The 21271-nt window shown below is 40.3% G+C and overlaps 1 protein-coding gene across 1 annotated transcript in view; it reads right to left on the bottom strand.

Moving 5' to 3' along the window:
* Window positions 1-21271, bottom strand: part of NEB (nebulin) — a 211725-nt gene that overhangs the window by 28770 nt on the left and 161684 nt on the right. The window contains exons 106-127 of the mRNA XM_047083946.1: window positions 20652-20756; window positions 19917-20021; window positions 19549-19653; window positions 17095-17199; window positions 16828-16932; window positions 16104-16208; window positions 14975-15079; window positions 13561-13665; window positions 11041-11145; window positions 10553-10660; window positions 8418-8522; window positions 6717-6821; window positions 6212-6316; window positions 5441-5545; window positions 5241-5351; window positions 4421-4531; window positions 4075-4176; window positions 3861-3965; window positions 3101-3211; window positions 2252-2356; window positions 1604-1708; window positions 116-220 (exon numbers count right to left, since the gene is read on the bottom strand). Coding sequence (XP_046939902.1) covers window positions 116-220; window positions 1604-1708; window positions 2252-2356; window positions 3101-3211; window positions 3861-3965; window positions 4075-4176; window positions 4421-4531; window positions 5241-5351; window positions 5441-5545; window positions 6212-6316; window positions 6717-6821; window positions 8418-8522; window positions 10553-10660; window positions 11041-11145; window positions 13561-13665; window positions 14975-15079; window positions 16104-16208; window positions 16828-16932; window positions 17095-17199; window positions 19549-19653; window positions 19917-20021; window positions 20652-20756 — 2328 coding nt within the window. The remainder of the gene's footprint in view (window positions 1-115; window positions 221-1603; window positions 1709-2251; window positions 2357-3100; window positions 3212-3860; window positions 3966-4074; window positions 4177-4420; window positions 4532-5240; window positions 5352-5440; window positions 5546-6211; window positions 6317-6716; window positions 6822-8417; window positions 8523-10552; window positions 10661-11040; window positions 11146-13560; window positions 13666-14974; window positions 15080-16103; window positions 16209-16827; window positions 16933-17094; window positions 17200-19548; window positions 19654-19916; window positions 20022-20651; window positions 20757-21271) is intronic.

The raw sequence follows: 21271 nt of genomic DNA, 5'->3' as shown, positions 1-21271 counted from the left end.
AATTTCCGTCATCTACAACTTTTGGAAAACAGAAGGCTGGACACATTTGAGGGCAGAGTTTGTTTTTAACAGCTTGATGTATGTTTGCTGTGTGGTGTGTTTTTGTAGAACTTACCCCACTTTGCATCTGTTGAGACTCTTTGGCGGTGATGTACGTTGGTGTTTCAAAGTCCAACATGGGCTTTCCTCGTTCCTTTTCGTACTTTTCTTTGTATTTCACCTAGTGATGAAAAGCCTTATTAGATATAACTCCTCTGATCAATTCACAGACAGAGGCCAGTTTAGGGATAGTTTGTAACTGATACATTAGTCCACCTGAGTGGCACCTCATTGCCACCCAAAACAGGTTCCTGTAGTGTTACAGATCTAGTACTTTTTGTTATTGCCTGGGAGAAAATATCATTACTGTCTGCAAGGCATAATAGGATTTATGTTCAATCCAAGGAGACAAAGAATCACTGCAGAAGAATTAGCTGAGAGAAATGTTGAGGAAGGAAATGCATGGGGAAAGCCACCCATAAGATGAAGGTTGGACAAGATCTGGTATGTGTAGATGTGAACATTTTAACCATAGCATCTAACCATATTTCTGAGAAATATCTCTAGATTTTCTTTCGTAAGGACTTTTATCAGAGACCTGGGGTCCTAATTTGATAGATAACACACACAACTTTATTTATATGTCAATAACTGGGTCGATCATAACTGGTCACATATTCAATGCAGTCAATATAAATTCATATAGAAATGAAAACTACTTTACATGTTGGATGACTTAATAAATTTGACCTTCACAAAAGACCCCTCTGAGCTATTTTACAAATACAATGTTCTCATCCTCATTACATGTGATTAGGAGTGGGGGCAGCCCATAGATATTCAGAAATTGAAAGTCAGAGAGACAGAGGCCCTTGTTCACAGAGCATCTTAATGGCAATGCTCAGTCTCAGCAATCTTGCTCAAAATAGAAAGCTGGGGATGCGGGCTGCTTCCCAGATGACACGAAGACACTTCCAGTAATTTAGCCCTCTTTGTGAATGCCCAACAAGAAACCTAAATAATGCCAACCTAAATAATTTGTGATATAGGAAGTCGTGTGACAACAAACTCCTTCTCTGAGTCCTTTCTTTTGAGAAACTTTATTTTACAAATTTTGCAATTTCTTAAATACCCTCAGATATTTCGGTGGTATATCTGATCAGGTCACTTCTCTGCTCAAAATCCTCCTAAGGCTCTCTATCATCATTGTAAGGCTTACATCCTTAGTGGGGGTGCAGACTTGTGAGGGCACAGTGGGGTTGGTGTGAGGGGTCTGTCCCCCTTGTAACATAATACGCATGCTTCCAGCCCCTGTCAGTAATCTGAATAACACACATTGCATACACCGGCACTGTGTCTCCAATACATGTCAATGCTCTTATTTAGAACATAAAGTTTTGTTTCAAAATGCCGCTAAATTCCAAGCCCCCTTATATCTTTGGGCAGTTTTCTCCAGCAATGGTTATTAAAACTGTAACTACCATTCTGAGGGGGAATCCATGAACATTTTTTGACACTGTGGCTGAACGAGCATCAGGACAGAAGGCGGTCTTGATTGACTTACTATACTCTGTAATTCTGTGGCCTCCTTTAGATGCAGCTGCTCCAGATTATCTGGTATTGTGTGGTAGTGGCCTTTACTCTTCTCATAATTCTTCTTGTACTGGTACTGAGGGGAAGGTGGCATAAAGGCACATTGAGAGAAAAACTGCTCAGCATATCTGTTTTTCCTCTTTAGGTTAGACATTTATGCAGCAGCAGCATCAAGACCAAATTAAAACCAGCAAACAGTAAGTGGGCGGTTACGAAAACCTTTTAAAGGAGGAAGATCCACATTCTGTACTGCCAGTTAATACAGGATGGTAAATACTTTGGTTAAATGGCTTATTCAAAGTAGGTTTTAAAAGTGAAAAGTGAAAGAAATTATTCCAAACCATAATTCCATGTCCTTAGAAGGAGGGAAGGGCTTAGTTAATTGGGAAATAAAAGTTTAAATACTTGAAGAATAAAAGCATTTTTATATTCTGAGAGATGTTACAGTCAGTGGAGAATGGATAGACTAATGCTTAATTTGGAAGAATGCATTCAAACAACAGAACAGTTTTCTAAATCTAGCATCTCAGGAGCAGAGAAGATGTGTGTGAGTTCAGCAAAGGAATTCAGCCACAAATGGGTGAAACATGCTGTTTCTGTAGCAAATGGCTGAGCTTACAGAACTGGCAAGCTGACTCGTATTCAGCACGTGATTCATTATCAGAGATTCCTTCATATCAGTCACAGGTTTGTGAAGTTTCTTCAGGTCAGCCTTATATTTAACCTGCAAGTCCAGGGGAAAGAAAGAAATCACATAAATAGGAAATGGAAAACAGTACTAATGGAAGCCATGCTACGATATCCCATATCCTGAAACAAGTGCTGGAGATGGTGATGAAAATAACACCCCTAGTTCACAGTAGCCAAATGGTGGCAACAACTCAAGCGTCCATCAACAGATGGGGAAGTAAAATGTGGTGTATACATACAATGGGATTATTATTTAGTCATAGGAAGAACTTCAGTTCTGACAAATGCTATGACATGGAGGAACCTAGAAAACATGGTAAGTGACATAAGCCAGACAAAAAAAGACAAATATTGTATGATTCCACTTACATAAAATTCTCTAATAGGCAAATTCATAGAGACAGAAAAGAGATTTATAGAGATTACCAGGGGCCTAGGGGGAGAGAGGAACGGAGAATTATTGCTTAATGGTTGTAGAATTTGTTCGGGGTGATGGAGATAACAGTGGTATGCGGACAACACTGTGAATGTAGTCAATGCCACTCAATTATACATCCTGTGTGTGTGTGTGTGTGTGTGTGTGTGTGTGTATTTATTTAAGTAATCTCTACACCCAGCATGGGGCTTGAACTCATGACCCTGAGATCCAAGAGTCATATGCTTTTCTGACTGAGCCAAATAGGCGTCCGTCCCTCAATTGTACATCCGAAAATATTTAAAATGGAAAATTTCATGTTATATATTTTACCACAATTAAAAAAAAAACACACACACATACCTCACTTGCAAGATTGTTAGCATCTTTCATGACTTTGTAGAGCTGGCTGTCTTTTGGATTGTATTTTGGTGTTTTGCCCTTCTCTTTGTTGAAATTTTCTCGGTATTTAACCTAACAGGAAGTGCAAAACTCCAAATTATTTCTGAACATCAATTATTTTGACAACTAAGAAATGGACGAAATATAAATACAAAAGAACATGTCCTATGTAAAGTGATCATACAACTTGTTATCCGAATAGGACACTTGGAAGCGTAAAGAAAAGCACAGCTAATAGTTACGTTCATCCGTTCATCCCCTAGTTCTTAGCCCAGTCATGAAATATACGGATGCTGAATGAAAGAATAAAGGTGGCTGCATCCGGGTGGGTTCTAGAAGTTCAAATGTCATTACTTGTGCCTGTTAAGTTCCCACAGTTGACCCAAGTATGAATCCCACCCTTGGGATGTAATCTTACTACCTGAGGAGAGGTGCCAGTAGGCCCTCACAATCGATGTTTCTCTTCCATGAAGATAGTTAAGCACACAAACATCTAGACACACCCACAAGTGGAAAGTGGAGAATGAGAAAGGCCTGAGATGTTCGACAGAAAGGAGAGAGAAGGTCCTTGGTACGCCTTCATGATACCACTTTTCCAAGCTCAGCACTTTTATCAAAGACTAAGGATCTCTTTTGTGGCTACTATTGCACTTTCGTTCTGGGAACAACTTCCTCCCACAGGTTTTTCACATAAGAGCTGCCACTCGCCCATCTGTATTACCTGGCTGCTCAGTTTGGCTGCCTTCTTGGCCATTTCAATGTCTGGGCGACCAAGCATGCTTAACCCATGGCTGCCTTCCTTACGGTGCTTGGCTCTGTACTCCACCTGAATCAAAGAAAACCAAGATGGGCGATACATTCTAGGGGGTGGGTGCCTTGTACTACTTGGTGGCGGTGACCTCTGGGGAGCAGGTACATTTTAACCACACCCTTACCTCACTGGCCTGTTTGGCTGCCTGCGTGGCCTTCTTGATGTCCGGCCGATCGGCCACTGTGGTGTAATGCAGGTTTTCCTTGGCATCTTTTTTGTAAGCAACCTTTGTTTGGAGAAAAAAGAGTGTTTACTCATTTGGGAGATATGCTACCTTTGAAAAAGTCCTCATTAAACACAAGGAAACTTTTTATTAAAACCAAGCCAATTTTTTTAAGCTACCATATTTTTTAAACTACCAGACAGAGAAAGTAGGGCTACCACTCACAGGAAACAGCTCAATATGCTCCAATTTAGGATCCACCGGCTCAACAGAACCCCTGAGAGTATAGAGGGGTAGGGGGACTTACATTACTCTGCTTCTTGGCCACTTCCATAGCATGTTTCACCTCTGGGGGCTCCAGCATGATGGAGTAGTTGGATTTCCCTTTCTCCTTGACAAACTTCTTTTTGTAATTTGTCTAAATAAAGACAGAATTATTTATGTGAGCAGAGGAGTCTGGGAACAGAACTGATTTACTTGAGGAACTGTGAGAAGACCTCCAGGAAAATCTGTGGCTTGCTATTTTGGCCTCAGTGTGGAACCTGGATCTCTGATCCATATTCTAGCTCTTCCCGGTCATTTCTGTCCTGGAACCCAACACTGGAAACACATAGCAATCTTTGGAGACCTGACTACAAGCCAATTAAGCTCTTTCATTTGCCATTTCTATCTTGGAAAAATACATGGAACCATATAGGGCTCTAAAAATATAACACCATGATTATTAAAGCATCACTGATAAGGACAAAGTGGGCAGAGATTACGGAGATACAAAGTGGTGATTTTACTTCTCTAAAATTGTTGAGCAGTTTAATGACTGGACAGGCCACTCTTAATCAGCAATGCTTCCACCTTTTATTAACGCTGGGTTACTAACATCTTATCCTGCAGATAACATGCCCTGTGGCAAAACCCACATTTTCTCTAGTTGCCATAATTGGAAACCTAATAAATATCAAGTCCTCCTTTGAAGCAGAATTGAAAATTCACAAATGGGCATCGATGGTAAGGGTGAAGCAACATAAAGGAAAGCCCTTGTAAGCAAAAAGGCAGCTTGTGCCATATTTCCCTGGGTTCTACGGTAAAGTGGTATTGCTGTGCCAAGAGTTTTGGGGCTGGTCACTTACATCACTGACATTCTTGGTCACTTCCTTGACGTGAATAGTGTCCCTGGTCTCTGGCAGTGTTGTGTATGAGCCCTGGGCCAAGTGCTTCTTGACGTGGTCCTTGTACTTGTTCTGAGGGAATCCACAGAGAGCTTGTTAGAGTGTCTGCTTGGGGCGTTAGCCCAAGTCGGAAGGAGAACATATGGTTGCTAGAGGATTACCTCAGACACCAGATTGCTGACAGTCTTTGCCAGGAGGATCTGAGGAGTGTCAGGCACAGCATGACAGGTTCCTCTTTCCTTGACATGTTTCTCTTTGTATTTCAGCTACAGGGGTGAAAAAATATTTCTTTAGTTAGTCTGGGTGTCCTGTATATATTTATTCAGTCCCCAAATCACTAGACAGAGCTGGGAAAACAGCACCACTGACACAGGATGAACATTAAACTCAATAAAAGATTCGATGTTTGGAAATCTTAGAAAATGTACAAAAGAGATGTTCTTTCTCTCTTGCAAGTAGAGGCTTCAATAACAATCAAAATGGATTTCATGATGAATCTTTCTTTATACACCTAGCCTTAGTTCAAAGGACTTTCAAATATGTCATGTGATCTGCCCCCTGAATCCTGGGAGGCATTACTGTTTCTCCTTTACAGATGAGGAAACAGCAGCAGAGGAAGAATATGATCACACGAAAATGAATGTTTCCGCATAGAATCCAGCCAGAACTTCAGTTCCCAATTCTTGCTGTGTGAATTATGTCGTGGTGCAGTATAAAACAAGAATGAACACCTGGATTTAGTGGTTTCCCTCTGCTGTGGCCCTACCCCGCCATGTGGCTGGTGTTCAAGGGGCAGGGTCGTATTTCAGGACTCACGCCTGAGCTCCTACACCAGCAGCCTTCTCTGTCGTTCCTTGGGTGTGGCTGGAGACTGTGCCACAGAGGACAGCCCCGAGTGAGGTGAGCCATCATGGAAGGCACCGGATACTTACGTCACTTTCTATTATAGAATTCCTCAGGGCCAAGACCATGTCTTTATCATCAGTGACAGAGAGCTTGCAACCCTTGAGGAACTCTCGGTCCAGCTTATATTCAAACTGAAACAGAAGAAAGGCAGAGGAAGAAGCGGGCATTTGATTAAATTTGTAAGGGATCCTCCTTTGAAGGGCACTATGACGACTTGCTGCTGGAATGGGGGCAGAGGCTTCCTGGCCCCTCACTGCATGCTGGGCTCCCCCTCTCCAGCCCCGTGGCCAGGACCAAGCCCTCCCAGCCTGCTCACCCCAGTTTCCAACCCCACCTGCAGGAGACCAGGCTCCACGGCAGCGGCTCTGCTTCCTGTACTTGCCTTCCACCCCTCACACTGCCCCTCCCCCCATCCTTACTGGATCTCAAGTGAACTAGGCTGACACCCGCAACAGTGGCTATTATGAGTAGTCTTTCATTTTTTCTGCCTCAGGCGTGTGTCATAGAGCCCAACCCTCTCTCCCATCTCACATCGCTCTGCTGCAGGGACGACTTGGCTGCCTGGATGAAGTCCGGTCGGTCAGGGGTCCACCTCCAGTGGGCTTTGTTGGCCTCATACAGTTTCTTGTAGTCCAGCTGTTTATAACAAGATGGAAATCAATCATTTTGGTCAGTGGACTGAATTCATAACCGCATGTGGCACAGAGGGACTCCTCTTGCATTTCAACAGACAACATTATCACTGTTCTTTATGCAAGAGAGAGCCCCAATTAACATTTCTGTACAATTTATGCAACTAGTCAGCCATTTAAAAGGTCATCTTGTGGGACCATTTGGTCTCAAAATAGGGGCTAAAAATTTTAAAGGCCTCCAGGTGAAATAATCCTAAATCTGCCAGTGCAGCTTTATCATCTTCAGAGTCAAGTACCGTTAATTTCTAGCTAAACTCAGGCTTAATTGTCTTTTTAATTATTAAACTTATAGTATTTATTTCATGCCAGGCACTCTTCTAAGTGCTTCATAACTATGAACTCATTTTAATCTTTATAACAACTGCATGAAATTGACAGCTGAAGAACCATGGAGAGGGCTAAACAACCTGCCCAAGGGGAGGCAGCTAGTAAATGGCAAAGCTGGGACTCGAACCTGCAGAGTCTGGTTTTGGAGACACTTGCACACTTGCTAGACTTTCACCTGAGCTGGGCAGCTGGTGGCCTGGGGCCAAATCTGAGGTACAGGTGCTACATAATTTAATTTTTCCTTGGAACAGCCCTCACTGTCAGGCACATTTCTTTCCTCACTCTTTTTCTTTTTAGTCAAGGTACCTTTTGCACATAATAAAATCTGCATGCTTTTGACATGAGGGTTGCTTTTGGTGCTATTCTATGAGGTTTCTCCCCATGTTATTATGAAATTTTTCAAATATACAACAGAGCTGCAAGAATCTGAGAGAATACCTACCCATCCATACATGCCTGGATTCTACAATGTACATTTTACTGCATTTGCTTTTTTACACACCCATCCTGCTACCTATCGCTCAATCCAACCTCGGGACACCTACAATACCTGCCAGCCCCTAAAGGTGTCTGCTGACCCTGATAAATATATGTTCCCTCTGGCACTAGTGGGCACTCATTGAGTTATTACGGTTTCATTATTTAACCATCTATATATCTTAAAAGTCAATACTCCTCTAAATGCACAAAAATGTTTCTGTGGTTGAGGCTTTAAGATGTCCCACCACAAAAAAAGTAAGGAGTCCGTGCAGGGAGATCTGAAAAGGAGAAAGGCCTAGGCCAACCTCTGACAGCCTCAAGTAACTGAAATGTGTGTGTGTGCGTGTGTGCATGTGTGTGTGTGTGTGTGTTTTCCAGAAGAAGCAGGTTCTAGGATTCAAGGCAGGAGGAGGATACAGAGGGTGGAGGGAATGAAAGATGCTGAAACACTTATTTCAGAATAAAATCTCCTATTCTTCAGCCACCTAGCACACAGGCTGAGGGGCGTGCCATCTGTCGTACAGGGTTAGGCCACCTGTGCTCTTCCCCGTCTCTTTTGTGACAACCAAAGGCAGCATTTAGATTCCAGCATCATTAATCACGCTGCTGGGGCCTAACTCTTGATCCAGACTCATTATAGCTCAGTCACCTGAAGAGATGTAAAAGGAGGTCATGTGTCCTGCAGAAGCTGGATAAATCCCTCATTAGACTTAGGGAAGTTTCTGGAACTTACATTGGTGTTGACCTTGTAGGCATCCTTGGCTGCTTTGATATGAACAGCATCTGGCACAATGGTGCAGTTGGACTTATTTCTTTGGTAAACTTCTTTGTATTTCAGCTGTGGGAGGAAACACAGTGACAAGGTTAATTTTTTTGGTGACCTAAGCATTTTTAAAAAATGACAAAAAATTAAAATCATGACTGTAATACATAATGCTTCTTAAGACAGAATAACCTGTTGTGAAGAAAGAATGTAGCCATGCACATTCCTGTCTCAGGTCTTAAAACTAGCTCCCCAGAATAGATGGAGTATGCTCACCAGGGTCACCGTAGGATTTATGTCCCCTAAGCTTGGCTGAAAGGGCCATGTGTGTTTTCCTTTCCCCAAATCAGAAAATCCTGAGTTCAGCACATCTTGAAAACTGCTGATGGAAGAGAAAATCCCCCCACTAGCTTACCCAGATGTTGTTAGTCTTGCCTCCTTCTGTGCCCCCACACTTCTGGCTGTTACCTCATTGTGTTGTAATTATGTGCTTACCAGTCTATTCTTCCATTAAGTTGAACCCCTTGAGGACAAAGATTGTGCACCAGGTTTTGAAAAATGAAGGAACTGATGGGTGCTGTCCACTACCATAATTGCCAGAGCCACATCTAGCAAGTTGGGCGTGTGTGGGTTTGGATGGGAGAGAGAGAATGGGAAAGCTTAGCCTCTGTGGGCTCAACAGGTACTTGCCCATCCTGGGCCTGGTGTTTCTAGCTTCACCCACTTCGGCTCCTCTTAAATCCAGGCTCTGGGACACCCTTGGGGTCTTCCCACTACTTGTTGCAGAGGACTTTGGGTTTTAGTGTTCAGCCTGAAGTAAAACTGTTCTAAGGAAGCCCCTTATATCATATGATTCGTGATATAAATCACGATCATCTGCCACTTTGCCATAGACCTAGTAAATCAGTATTTTTAGGGAAACATCCACATTTTTCATATCTCCGGTTATTGTTATAATCAGAAAGTTTGAGGGAATGGATACAGAAATGCTTCGTTTTTCTACAGTGAGAGGGAATGGACGGCTCCACACAGAGGATCTGATAAGTGTTTATGAACCAGTGATGTTCATGTTTGAAGTGCCAAAACTTATTTTCACATAAAAAACATTTTTAAAATGTTCTATACATTTCTGCCTTCATAAACAGTGCACTGGACGTAATTAACATTTTTCATGGCAACTCCGGGTCAGCAGTGTGAACACATTTATTTACCTACCAAAGAATGCCTGTGCACCAGCCATAGTCAAGGTTTTGGGGTAGGGATGAGCTATTCTACAGTTGCCTTTACTATTCTTTCTTGTGCCCATATAGCCATGGAGTTCTTTAAAAATTTTAATCTATTTTTTAAACTAAAATGGAGATAGCCTTCAACCACAGAATCTAGCTACATATCTGAAAATTTATTAATACAATTTCTCCTCAAATTCAGAGTGTTAGAATTTAATGGTTACCTTGTTCTTCTGTGTCAAGATAAAGCTTACAGAACATTAATAGCACACTGCGTTTATGGCACACTGCATTTTTCAAAATGGCTTCAACAATGCCACAACCCCTACCCGCACCCCCTCTGTGCTTCTCTGCAATGTGGTCGTGCCATTTGTTCATCCAAGGTGGCACTTATCTCTTCGTCCCTTGAATCTGGATATGCACCATGCCTAGCAAAATATGGTGAAAGTGACTCTGTCAATTCTAAGAGTAGCCCTTACCTGGTCTGGAAGTTTCTATCTCAGGCTCTTGGAACCCTTCTACTGTGCTTTGACATGTACAAACCATATGGAAAGGACACATACAAGGGTTCCTGTCTATGCAACAGTCCAGCTCTTAGCCCATAGCCATCCTCAGCTGCCAGCTATGTGAGTGAGCCATCCTAGATGTCCTGGCCCACCTGGGCTTCAGCGGCCTGCCAACAGCACATGATGGAGAGGGTCCACTCATCTGTGCCCAGTTAGTTCACAGAATCACGAGCAAAAAAAGACGATTCTTGTTTCAAGCCACTGAATTTTAGGATGATTGCTACACAGGAATAGGTAACTGGAAAAGGGTTTATTGTATCATGTTAGCAAGAGCCCAAGATACCAGGTGCTGCAAAGCCATTCTTGTACTTACATCACTGACTTCATCTTTGACCTTTCTGACATGCAGCAACATGGGTGTGTCGTGGATTGTGGTGTAGCCTCTGGGTTTGGCCTTGTTGTATTCCAATTTATAAAGTATCTGAAGGAGAAGTGAAAGCAGAAGGAGACAATATAGTACATCTTAATTTATAATACAATGTAATATAAAATATAGACACAATTTTTTTTTGGATTTTTTTAGTGTACATAAGGGAAAGACAATTCTATAAACTCAACAGGTAATTTCATGCTTTCTGCTAAAGCTCCACTGCCTCTAAAACGGTGTGTCTGCCGATTTAGTTGAAATAATTCTTTATTACAAAAGAAGAATTGTAAGCATACCAGGACATTTAACATCCCCGTCTCCCTCCCACTAAATGGCAGTAGAATCTTCCAGACGTTGTGACAATCAAAAACGTCTCTCCGTATTTGCAAATGCTCCCTGACTTTGAGAATCCATTCAGTGTTTCTTGCACTTACATCACTAATTTGTTTGTTGACTTTGGTAGTACGCAGGTGTTCTGGAGTATCCACAACTGAGGTAAATTTGTCCTTTGATTTTTCATAGTCTTTCTTGTACTTGATCTAAATTGTAGAAGAGAAGAACAAGTTAACTTGAAGTAGAATCAAGGGCTTTAAGGATCTAATTTTCTTCTTGAGAGAGTCCCACAGCAAATCGTAGGATTAATACATAAGTCACAGATGTGGGGAATGTGGGGCATGGTGTCATACTTTCTCTCTTAATCCTAAGAGAAATGTTTAATATAAGTCCATATTTGATAGTGACAGTGTAATGGAGTAGCAAATAATAAGTGACATTTTCTATATTTGCATACATGTGGAAACTCAGGCCCAGAGAGGTTAAAAGACTGAACTAAGGGACACATACAGAGTGAATCTCAGAGCCAGGACTGGACCCTTGTTCTCTGGACTCTGACAGGTAATGATTACTTACAATATGCTGCATCAAATATGTATAATGTCTTAAGGCATGTATCCATGTCAAAGATGAAACAGATATCAAATAAAAAAGGAGTATACATGGTATAAAGTAGTTATCATTTTTAAAAAGACACTCACTTTCGTAATTTCCAAGTCACGGGTTGTTTTCATGCACATAAGCTGTTTAAAGCAGTACAGATACAGAGAGCACAACAAAATTTCATGCACAACTATCTGCTGATCATATCAGGCAGGACACAGGAAAAAGTTCAGGCAAACAGGATTTTCTATGTAGACCTCATCCCCTTCATTTCACGTATTGATTTGGTGTCAAACGTAAGTGATAAAATGAGTTTCTAATACAAAAGACTGATTAAAAATTGTGTTTTTTGGGGGGAACAATGGCATTTTACTAACATTATATCTGGTAGTTAAGCAAAATTATCACTGTTTTTTGTTTTTTGTCTTTTGTTTCGCTGCTTCAAATGTACCTCTCAGCATGTGATGGAAAAGTGGTGATGTGAGCTTCAACTGACCTTGTGGGAAGGCAATGTCACCAGAAACGTCACTAACACGTGTGTGTGTGAGGACAGATATGTTGGAAATAACCTAGCAAATCAGCATCAAACGAGAGGCCATAAACGTGTGTAAGATTCAGAGAGCTGCCCTGCGGTCTTCATCCCTCCCAAATGGTACAGTTGTAGTGATCACTGAACAACAGGTATTAGATGATGAAAATATTATTCATATATTTTAGAAGCCATTGAATCTACTTAATTTCCTTAATCCATAAGGAACCCATTTCTTTTTTTTTTTATTTTATTTTTTTAAGTTTATTTATTTTTGAAACAGAGACAGAGCATGAACGGGGGAGGGTCAGAGAGAGAGGGAGACACAGAATCGGAAGCAGGCTCCAGGCTCTGAGCTGTTAGCACAGAGCCTGACGCGGGGCTCGAACTCACAGACCTCGAGATCGTGACCTGAGCTGAAGTCGGACGCTTAACCGACTGAGCCACCCAGGCGCCCCAGGAACCCATTTCTTGGGGAAAATATTTAAAAAATTGAAATTAAAGTTATACCAATTTAGAAATAAAGTTTAAAAAAGTCTCGGTTAATCTTACTAGGAGTTACTAGATGATGTACAGATGATGGCTGCTGCATCATCACTCTTGGCCAAGCCAGAGTTCATTTATAAAGAGTGAATATTTATGCAGCTTAATCACACGAAACCAGTTTGGGCAGGGAGCCGGGGAAGGAAATCAAGGGAAGGGTAAAAGTGAATGCCTTCAAGGCCTCTCAATCTCTTCTTCACATCATTATCAAACATTACCTGGCTCCACATGAGTGTGTTGTAGAGGGCAGTCAACATATCTGGACGCAGAATTTCATTACATCCTTGTTTCAGAAGCATCTTGGCACTAGATTTATATTTTCTCTGTTCATGCAAAGAGCAGTGAAGCACAGAAGAGACTTATGAAGACAGAAAAGAACATGGCTCTATATCCCAATCACTTCTGAGTGAAGAGATGTAGGCACGCACACTTTATGTACTCAAATATACATGTGGGTGAAGACACTAAACCCATTATACTGCCAAGTAGAATGACCGCAATACTTGCAGTTGAGCATCCGCAGTCCTTGTGAATGGGAGGTAAGATAGCTCATCCCGCTAGCATTGCCTTACAGGAAAAGAAGACATCGTTGGAGTAGAAAACTCCACGACGATGTTCTGTCTTCTTTCCTTCCATGAATTTTTGTCTTTGTTTTTGCTTTTCCAACTCAATTTGCAGCTTACAATTAGACCCTCCAGAAAAATAAAGGTGAGGGGCCCCAGCTTTTCTTTTTATCTTCACCACAGCATATGTGAGGACACAGAGCATGGACTGGCACACTCAAATAGCTCATGGGCTCTTTGGGTGGCTAGACAGATATTTGAAACAGAACATCCCAATATCATAGGCAGAACCTATGACATCCTTGCAGCAGACGGAACGACATCTCATGAGAAATCTGGAGCACAGTCCTGCCTGGGCTGTCCAGCCAGCCCCATCACAGTACCTGACTTATCTGGTCGCCTGCGATCTTAGCCAGCAGATGTCTAGGCTCATCGACTACCAGGTGGTATTTATCTTTCCGCTGCTCATAATCAGCTCTGTATTTTTTCTGCTCAAACATCATATCAAATTATAGCAAGAGTACAACTTCAAGGCTACACAGAAATGTCCCAAGATAAACACTCCAGAGAACCAGAAATAGGTCATTTCTAGAGGTGGGCTCCTAAGGCATCCAGGGTAGTAACAACATGGAGGCAAAGAGAGTCAAGTGAAGATCACCTAGAGAAGGGTGGGGCTTGGGATAGATATGACTGATGACACCAAAATTGGACTACCTTGTGCGTAAACATCTTCCATCTTTAAATATGATGCCATTAGCAATGTTAGGTTTTGTGGCATCTTAAGTGAGGCACTGATGAACTACAGGTTTACTATCTAAGGCTGTGAGAATCAAAAAAGCATATTCATGGGCAAATTCTACCAGTCTTCTAATGGTAGTGAATTTGATTATAAAAGAGACCCTAGAAATCTTTTGCAAATTATGAAAACAGAAAGAAAATATATCAATACTGTCTTCCTAGGAAGCTATTGCAGTAATTCTTCAGTCATCTTGCCTGGAAATCTACTGAAAATAAACGATATCAAATTTAAAAATAACAGAAACAACACAAGATTCATATATTGAAATAAATATACTATTGGCTACATTTTCATTGTTGGATACATTTTACTAATTTTCTAAAATTGTTTTTTAATTTACATAAATCCATGGAAAATCCAAAGATAGGAAATTAAATATAAAGCCATCCAAACATAAGTTAATTCATAGCTTGCTCATTTTTGGCCATTTTAAGCTAAATTTAAATTATTGCTACAACAGTTCCAGAAAAGATTTGGGTGCAAATGGATACTTCTCTGCACCAATATGAGTAACAAATGGCACTACATTTGAATGCATGAATCACAACTATCCCTTTAGGGGTAGTTATTTCAACCACTGCCATTTCTGTGCCTTGGTAAGGGACTCCAAATGAACCTTGAGCTTCTGGGTCTCCCAATGCTCCACAATATCATTTTTAAAGGAGTTCAGCTGTTAGTCAACAAAATCCTTGACCTCCTCCCTCTTGTCACCTAAAGGGCTGTGCTGCCCTATGCTAGTGCAAACAGAGGCAATGATGGCTGTGGGACCCTTACACCACTCTGGACAGTCCCTTCACTTGTTTTATTTACTGGACAGTTTATTCCCTCTGCTTTTAGCAGAGCCCATCAGGTGGTGACATTATAAGAGCCCAAATCTTTATCTTGAATCAATATTTAAATGGACTTTCCTGTCATTTTATGTATTGGGCTTCAATCAAATAACTCTATAGACTTCTTAAGGGAACTGAATAGGTTGAACTGGATAATGTCATACATACCTCATTCATCAATTGAGTTGCATACTTGAAATGCTTATTGATTGGACAATCTGCTTCATACTTGAAATCTGACTTTGTCCTTTCAAATACCTCTTTATACTTATACTAGAGAAAACAGAACATGGTTACTTGATAGCAGGCTGTGATTACCTTAAGAACAAGACATGTCATTTATTTTATCATACAACTGAGACAATTTATTCAGTGGAGGCTAACAAGCAGTTACTGAACACTTACTTTGTCTCCTAAGGCAATGAAAAGTATACCCACATGGAAACCCTAAACACTAGCCCCACAAGACATACTTTATTGAATGGATGTCAAATCCATCTTCCATTCTAGGCAAAAATACAAATTAGTTTCTTCTTTGTTTCTATATATTATATTGATTATTATTTTATTTTGTTTTACTCCAGGTGAACTTGAGGGCATTTTTAATCCATTAATTTGAAATGATTTTCCAGTAATTAATCAGATAGTCATAATACTTTAAAGCAGAGGTGAGCTAACATCTAAATCACCATCTGCTTTGAAATGACCCCATGAACTAAAAATATTTTTTTTAAATAATTTTAGGGAATTATAACAAAGACTATGTGACAGAACGTGGTCCATAACATCTAAAATATTTACTACCTGGCACTTTTCAGAAAAATTTGTTGACTCCTATTTTAGAATTTAGAGGAAGCTAGTCCAACTGCTTTATTTTGTAAATAGGAAAATGAGGACAGAAAAACCAAGTTATTTGCTTCAAGTCACATATCAGATTTGTGGATTAAAATAACCCCACTTTATATTTGCTAACATATCAACTATCAACTCTAACAAGGTAAGTCACTCAGAGACACAGTAATAGGGAGGGAATTCTGAAAGGGCCATGAGGAGTTATACTGAGATGACTTTTTATCAAATTCAAATAAATGATACAAATAAATGGCGACTACAGTCAGTGAAGTCAGTACGAAGAAACTTCCTAAGCAGAGTGAACAATTCACTATGCACTCTAGCTATAGGGTCTAGAAACAGAACAGGGATGGACATATGAAAAGTTGTTTCTTCGGTACTAATTCTCTCTGTGGGCACTGGAATATGTTACATGCAGGTGGCTCTTATACTTGAGTAGACATACCTTGCTATAGAGAGTCTTGTTCTTTTCAGCCAGAGTGAAGTCAGGGGTATCATAGGCATAGCAACCAATGCCCTTAAGCCAGGTCAGATCTTCTTTATATTTTACCTGGGAGAAGAACATCATCAAAGAATTTTACGAACCTGTCTCCAAACAGCAGTAGGTTATGGTCAATACAGGTAGGCCAAATAGCAGCTCTGACTGCTGACGTATATTCAAGTATTAAGGCAATTATTTAACAGAAGTTTCTACTAATACTGATTTCTGCTCATTTTATGGTGTACTGTTCTACATGGAGATTTTATTTTTTAATACTAATTAAAGCAGTTCAAATTAAATGGGCATATTTTCCTAGAAAGTATATTACCTCAGCAGCTGTATTTTCAGAGAGAGAGCTGAAATTTTTCTTTCCAGATGAGCATTGTTATGTGTCTTCATTGATTCATGAAGTTGTTCATCAAAAGATCAAAAATACGCTATTTCTTAAATGAAGCATATCACTTCCAGTCATGTAATATGATATTATGCAGGTAGGTTTATAAATTTGAATATAGATTTCTCTCTCCTAAGTTAAAGTTCAGTTATTTAGCAAGGAGTTTTAGGATTTAAACATCCATATAGAAGATCTAAAATCTAGCCAAGTGTTCAATTTTTATTCAGTGTTTAATTTTATAAGTCACACGGGAATATGAATTTATATGTAAAAACAGAAGATTTTAAAACTCACATCACTGACTGCATCAGTAACTGCCCGATGGTGGAAATGCTCTGGGCGATCAGGAATGGACCTCCAGATCCCCAACTGACTCATGTAGTTCTCCTTGTATTTCACCTATGGTAAAAGCACAAAGACAGCTATAAAGTCTTACCCAACTTTAATGTAAAAAAGTCTACTTTTCTCTAGAGAGTTTTAAGAAAGGAAGAATACTTAAAAAAAAAAAAAAAAGATGGTAGATTACTAAGCCCAACACAAGTAGAAATAGTAGGGACATACTTTACTAATGTCATCTGTGACTTTGCGATGATAAACAATGTCCAGAGCATCCTTCACAGTGTGGTATTTTCCTTTGGTCTTTTGAAAGGTTTCTTTGTAGCGTAGCTGGAAAGAGAAAAAGCACACAGATTGTAAAAAACAAAACAAAACAAAACAAAACAAAAAACAAAAAAACTACCAAATTAAATAATTGAGTTCTTTTCAGCTTGAACTCTCTTGAGTCTTCTCTCTTGAATAAATTTAGGAGAGATTAAAAAGCTCATTTTCACATCCTGGAAGAGAAAAAGGACATTGGGAAAAAAAATTGGTGAAACCTGAATAGAGTATAGAATTTAGTTAATGATAACATATCAATATGAACTCATTGGTTGTGACAAATGTACAATGGTAATGTAAAGCATTAATTAACAAGGGAGAAAAATGGATGTAGGGTATATGGGAACTCTCTGTACTATCACTGCAACTTTTCTGTAAATCTAAAACTACTTAAGTTTATTTAAATCTGAAACAAACAAAAAGCTAATTTGGAGGAGGAAAAAAGAAAACAGCCTTGTTGAGCCCAAGACTTACTAATGTACGTGGAAAGAGGAGAAAGATTTAGTTTCTCTTAGTATTAAAATGCCTTCTCCATGAGGCAGTCTTAAAATTTTATTTTATAATCTTGATCTTTGTGGTATAATCTTGATCTTTGTGCTATATTATAATCTTGATCTGTCAACATCTCTTGACTTAAACCTAAGAATATCACACAAGATTCATCCCATTTACACAAGATGGGTACTTCTCTGAGTAGTCTGTTTTCAATCTCAAGTAAGTGTTTTCTTTTGCGGTAGCTGAGCAAATACGTAATTGAAGATGACTTTTCTCCTGACGTTGTAACTTTAGTTTTCAGATCTCATAAAATTGCTTAGCTCTACTTGTGCGGACAGCCACCTATACATAAGCCAAACTCAATGCCAGATACAACCCTGGTTACACTGGACTGTTTTAAAGGTTAGAGTTATCAGCATTGGTATGAGAAAGTTCTAGGGGTGGGCTGTCCATTTGGGGCATAATGAGCCCCGGGGGCCAATTTCACTGTACGACCACTCCCAGAGAGTGGTGATGTAGAGTGGGCTTGTTCAAATTCATATTCAACAGCTAACATTGAAGTGATAAAGATGAGGATGTCACAAGACGACTAAAAATACCCTAGGGGATAGATTTTGAGGGTAGTATATGACTTTCTTAGCTTATATTTTAAGCAAAATGTTCTGCCCCTGGACCCCTAGAGTGTAAAACCAGTGCCTTGGTATGTTGGTACGCTGCAGGGCTGAGCAACACCTAGGCCACTTCTATGGGCATTTTACCTTTAGTGAAGAGCATGCTAATTACTTTGGATGTTTTAGGAGATGCTGGCATTAGATGCTCAGCCCATTTATCAGGCCATTGGATCTTGTGCAACTGTACACCAGGGGTGGGACCTGAGGTATCCCAAAGGATCAGGAGCCAAGGGGCTAGTCCAGTTAGCAAACTCCTTTCAGCTCTAAATGAACTGAGATATTGTTTCAATTTGCTGTATCCTTTCACATTTCTGTTTAGAGATCACTGTAATGACTTTAAGATGCCTTGAAATCCTAGAGCAATATTCTTAAATTGAGGGCTTATAGGGTTGCTTGAGATTTTGCCTGAGTTTATGTCCCAATATGCCCAATCCTCCAGGATTCTGGTTCTGGTAATGGGTGCAATGCATTTGCAGATGGGCTCTGAGATACAAAACTGATAAGAACAGGTTACCTACGTTGAGCTGATTAATTCCCTATCTTTATTAACAGGTAATCCCATTACCATTAAAAGCTAGTCACGTCCTTGATCATGTGGCATGGGAAATGAAAATCTGTCCTAATTCTAATGAATGTGTCATTCTCATGACTTAGGTGGTCAAGAGAAGAAAGGGAACAAACGTTTTCTGAGTGTCAACTAAGAGCCCAGCACTGCACCAGGAATATTAGGTACATTACCTTGTTTTGTCTAATTATCCTCATTTCACATATAAGAAAACAGAGTCTCAGAGAAACTAAGTAAATAACATAGAGTCATACAGCGGGCAAGCGACAGCAACAGGATTTGAAACCATGTTTGGCTGATTCCAAGACCATGATGCTATGGATAAGTAACAATTAGTTGTCAAGTATCCCTGAAAATGCTACCAGAGAATTATTAGAAAAGGTCATAGTTTTGTCCAGAAGGGCAAGAAGAACAATGGGCTTTTAGCATCTCTCAGCATTATTCTTAAGTACTGTGCCTGACTGATACTAGTTATGCCCTTTTGTGGTTTCAGTGTTGTTGTTCTCATGACCCATGTTGTGGGCCAGGTCTTTGAAGTATGGATGACTGTAATATCTTCTGTTTCTTAGGTACGATGACCTGGGCTGTCCCTGTCATAACAGAAGAAAAGAAGAAAGGGATGCATACATCACTGGCATTCCAATAGGCCTTCTTGGCTCTGATGAGGATTGGCGTATCTGGAACGGGGGTGTACTTATCCTTCATCTTTTCATACTGAATCTTGTACTTGTTCTAAGACATAAAGATGGAAAAAAAGAGACAAATGTAAGTTCAAGTGTTTTTATCCTTCCCAGTTCATAACCACATCACAGATCCAGCCTAGACACATGCTGTTTCGGGCTCAATAAGAGAATAGCTTACCTTCCGTGTTTTAATGTTGCTGAGCACAATTATAGAAGTGTGCTCTCTGATCAGAGGCAGCAAGTGAAGGTTTTAAGGGAATACTTTTTTTTTTCTTTAACCCAGTGCGCTTTGGTGCCAAATTCCCAACTTACCTCACTGACCATGTCCTTTACATCTTTAGCGTGCTTCAAGGCTTTGGTCTGGTTTCCAGCATGGTGATGGGGTCTTTCTTTGGTGGCAAGTTCAACATACAGATACTAATCAGAGAATAGGGATCAGATGTGATAGAGATAAAACATTCATTATTTAGTATCCAGTTATTTTCACTCATTTCTACCCACTAAATGGGAGGGCCATGTCTACCTATTGTTGTCCTGGTTTTTTATTTATCATATATATTTCTGTTCTTTTATTTCTGTGTTTCACATTTGGAAATACGTGCACAACATGCTAGTTACCTAATACCCTTACTGTTGGGTGTGGCCCAATCTAAATCCCCGTGATAAAGAATGCCAAGGGGAGAATGAGAAGGTTCTGGCAAAGCCCTCAACACATTCTTTCCCCATTTTCATCTGAATGCATAAACTGTGGTTTCATTTGTCATGAACATCAGATAGGTCCTACTGAATGAATCAAGCAGTTTAGTCCATAGATCACTCATCCAATAACAAAAGTTGCATAGAACTTAGAAAAGTAGACATGGGATTACTTGTTTATGTAAAACACAATCACAGTTATGATGGCCCAAAAGAAAACTACTTCTTGAAGTTAAGGGCCATTAGGCTTTATCAAGGACAACCAAGTGTGAGGGGCTGCACTGACCTGGAGTGGTCAGCCACACATAACCACCCCCCGTGCTGCCAGCGCTGTAGGTTTATGAATCTTACCTGACTCTGAAGCTTCTGTCCTCGCTTGGCTCTTAAAAGATCAGGCGTATCAGGAACTGAGGTGAAGATAGACTTCTGCTTTTTGCCTGCAGCTCTGTACACCAGCTGGACATAAAGGTCATTACCGTTATTTCTGCTTCATTGACACATTATGTTCTCTGCTGAGAGATGCCTTTACTACCTACTTCATAAAGAAATCAGGGCCTGCCCCACTGCAACAATCTCAGTTTCTGCCCAATAAACCAATAATTTATTTACCTCCCTAGCCCTCCTTTTCTTTTTCCCTCGTATCAAAATAAGACATTCTATAACCTGCTCGAGATTCAAGCCTCCTACTGTGTTCTTGGTCCTATGCTCGCCTGTTCCGTTCTAGAAGCCTGTGCTAGCAATTAATTATACCCTTCCCCTCTACACCTTCAACCTTCCTGTTTCTCCAGCCCTCCCCCTTCATCTGCTAACAAATTCCAGTCCCTTCCCTTTCACTAAGCCTTTTCCAATCTCTACTGATGACCTTGTTTCTGCCTTTCACAGCCAAGAAATACTACGTATTTCTTCTTTTTCTCTCTTTTGATTTATTTCTCAAGGCAACAGTTTGGCTTGCACCCAAACACGCCAATGAA

Source organism: Lynx rufus, unplaced genomic scaffold (genome assembly GCF_022079265.1).
Source record: "Lynx rufus isolate CCGP_SWC_20201006 ecotype Redwood Valley unplaced genomic scaffold, mLynRuf1.p SCAF_2, whole genome shotgun sequence".
NCBI lineage: Eukaryota > Metazoa > Chordata > Mammalia > Carnivora > Felidae > Lynx > Lynx rufus.
This window is presented reverse-complemented; position numbering and strand designations above follow the sequence as displayed.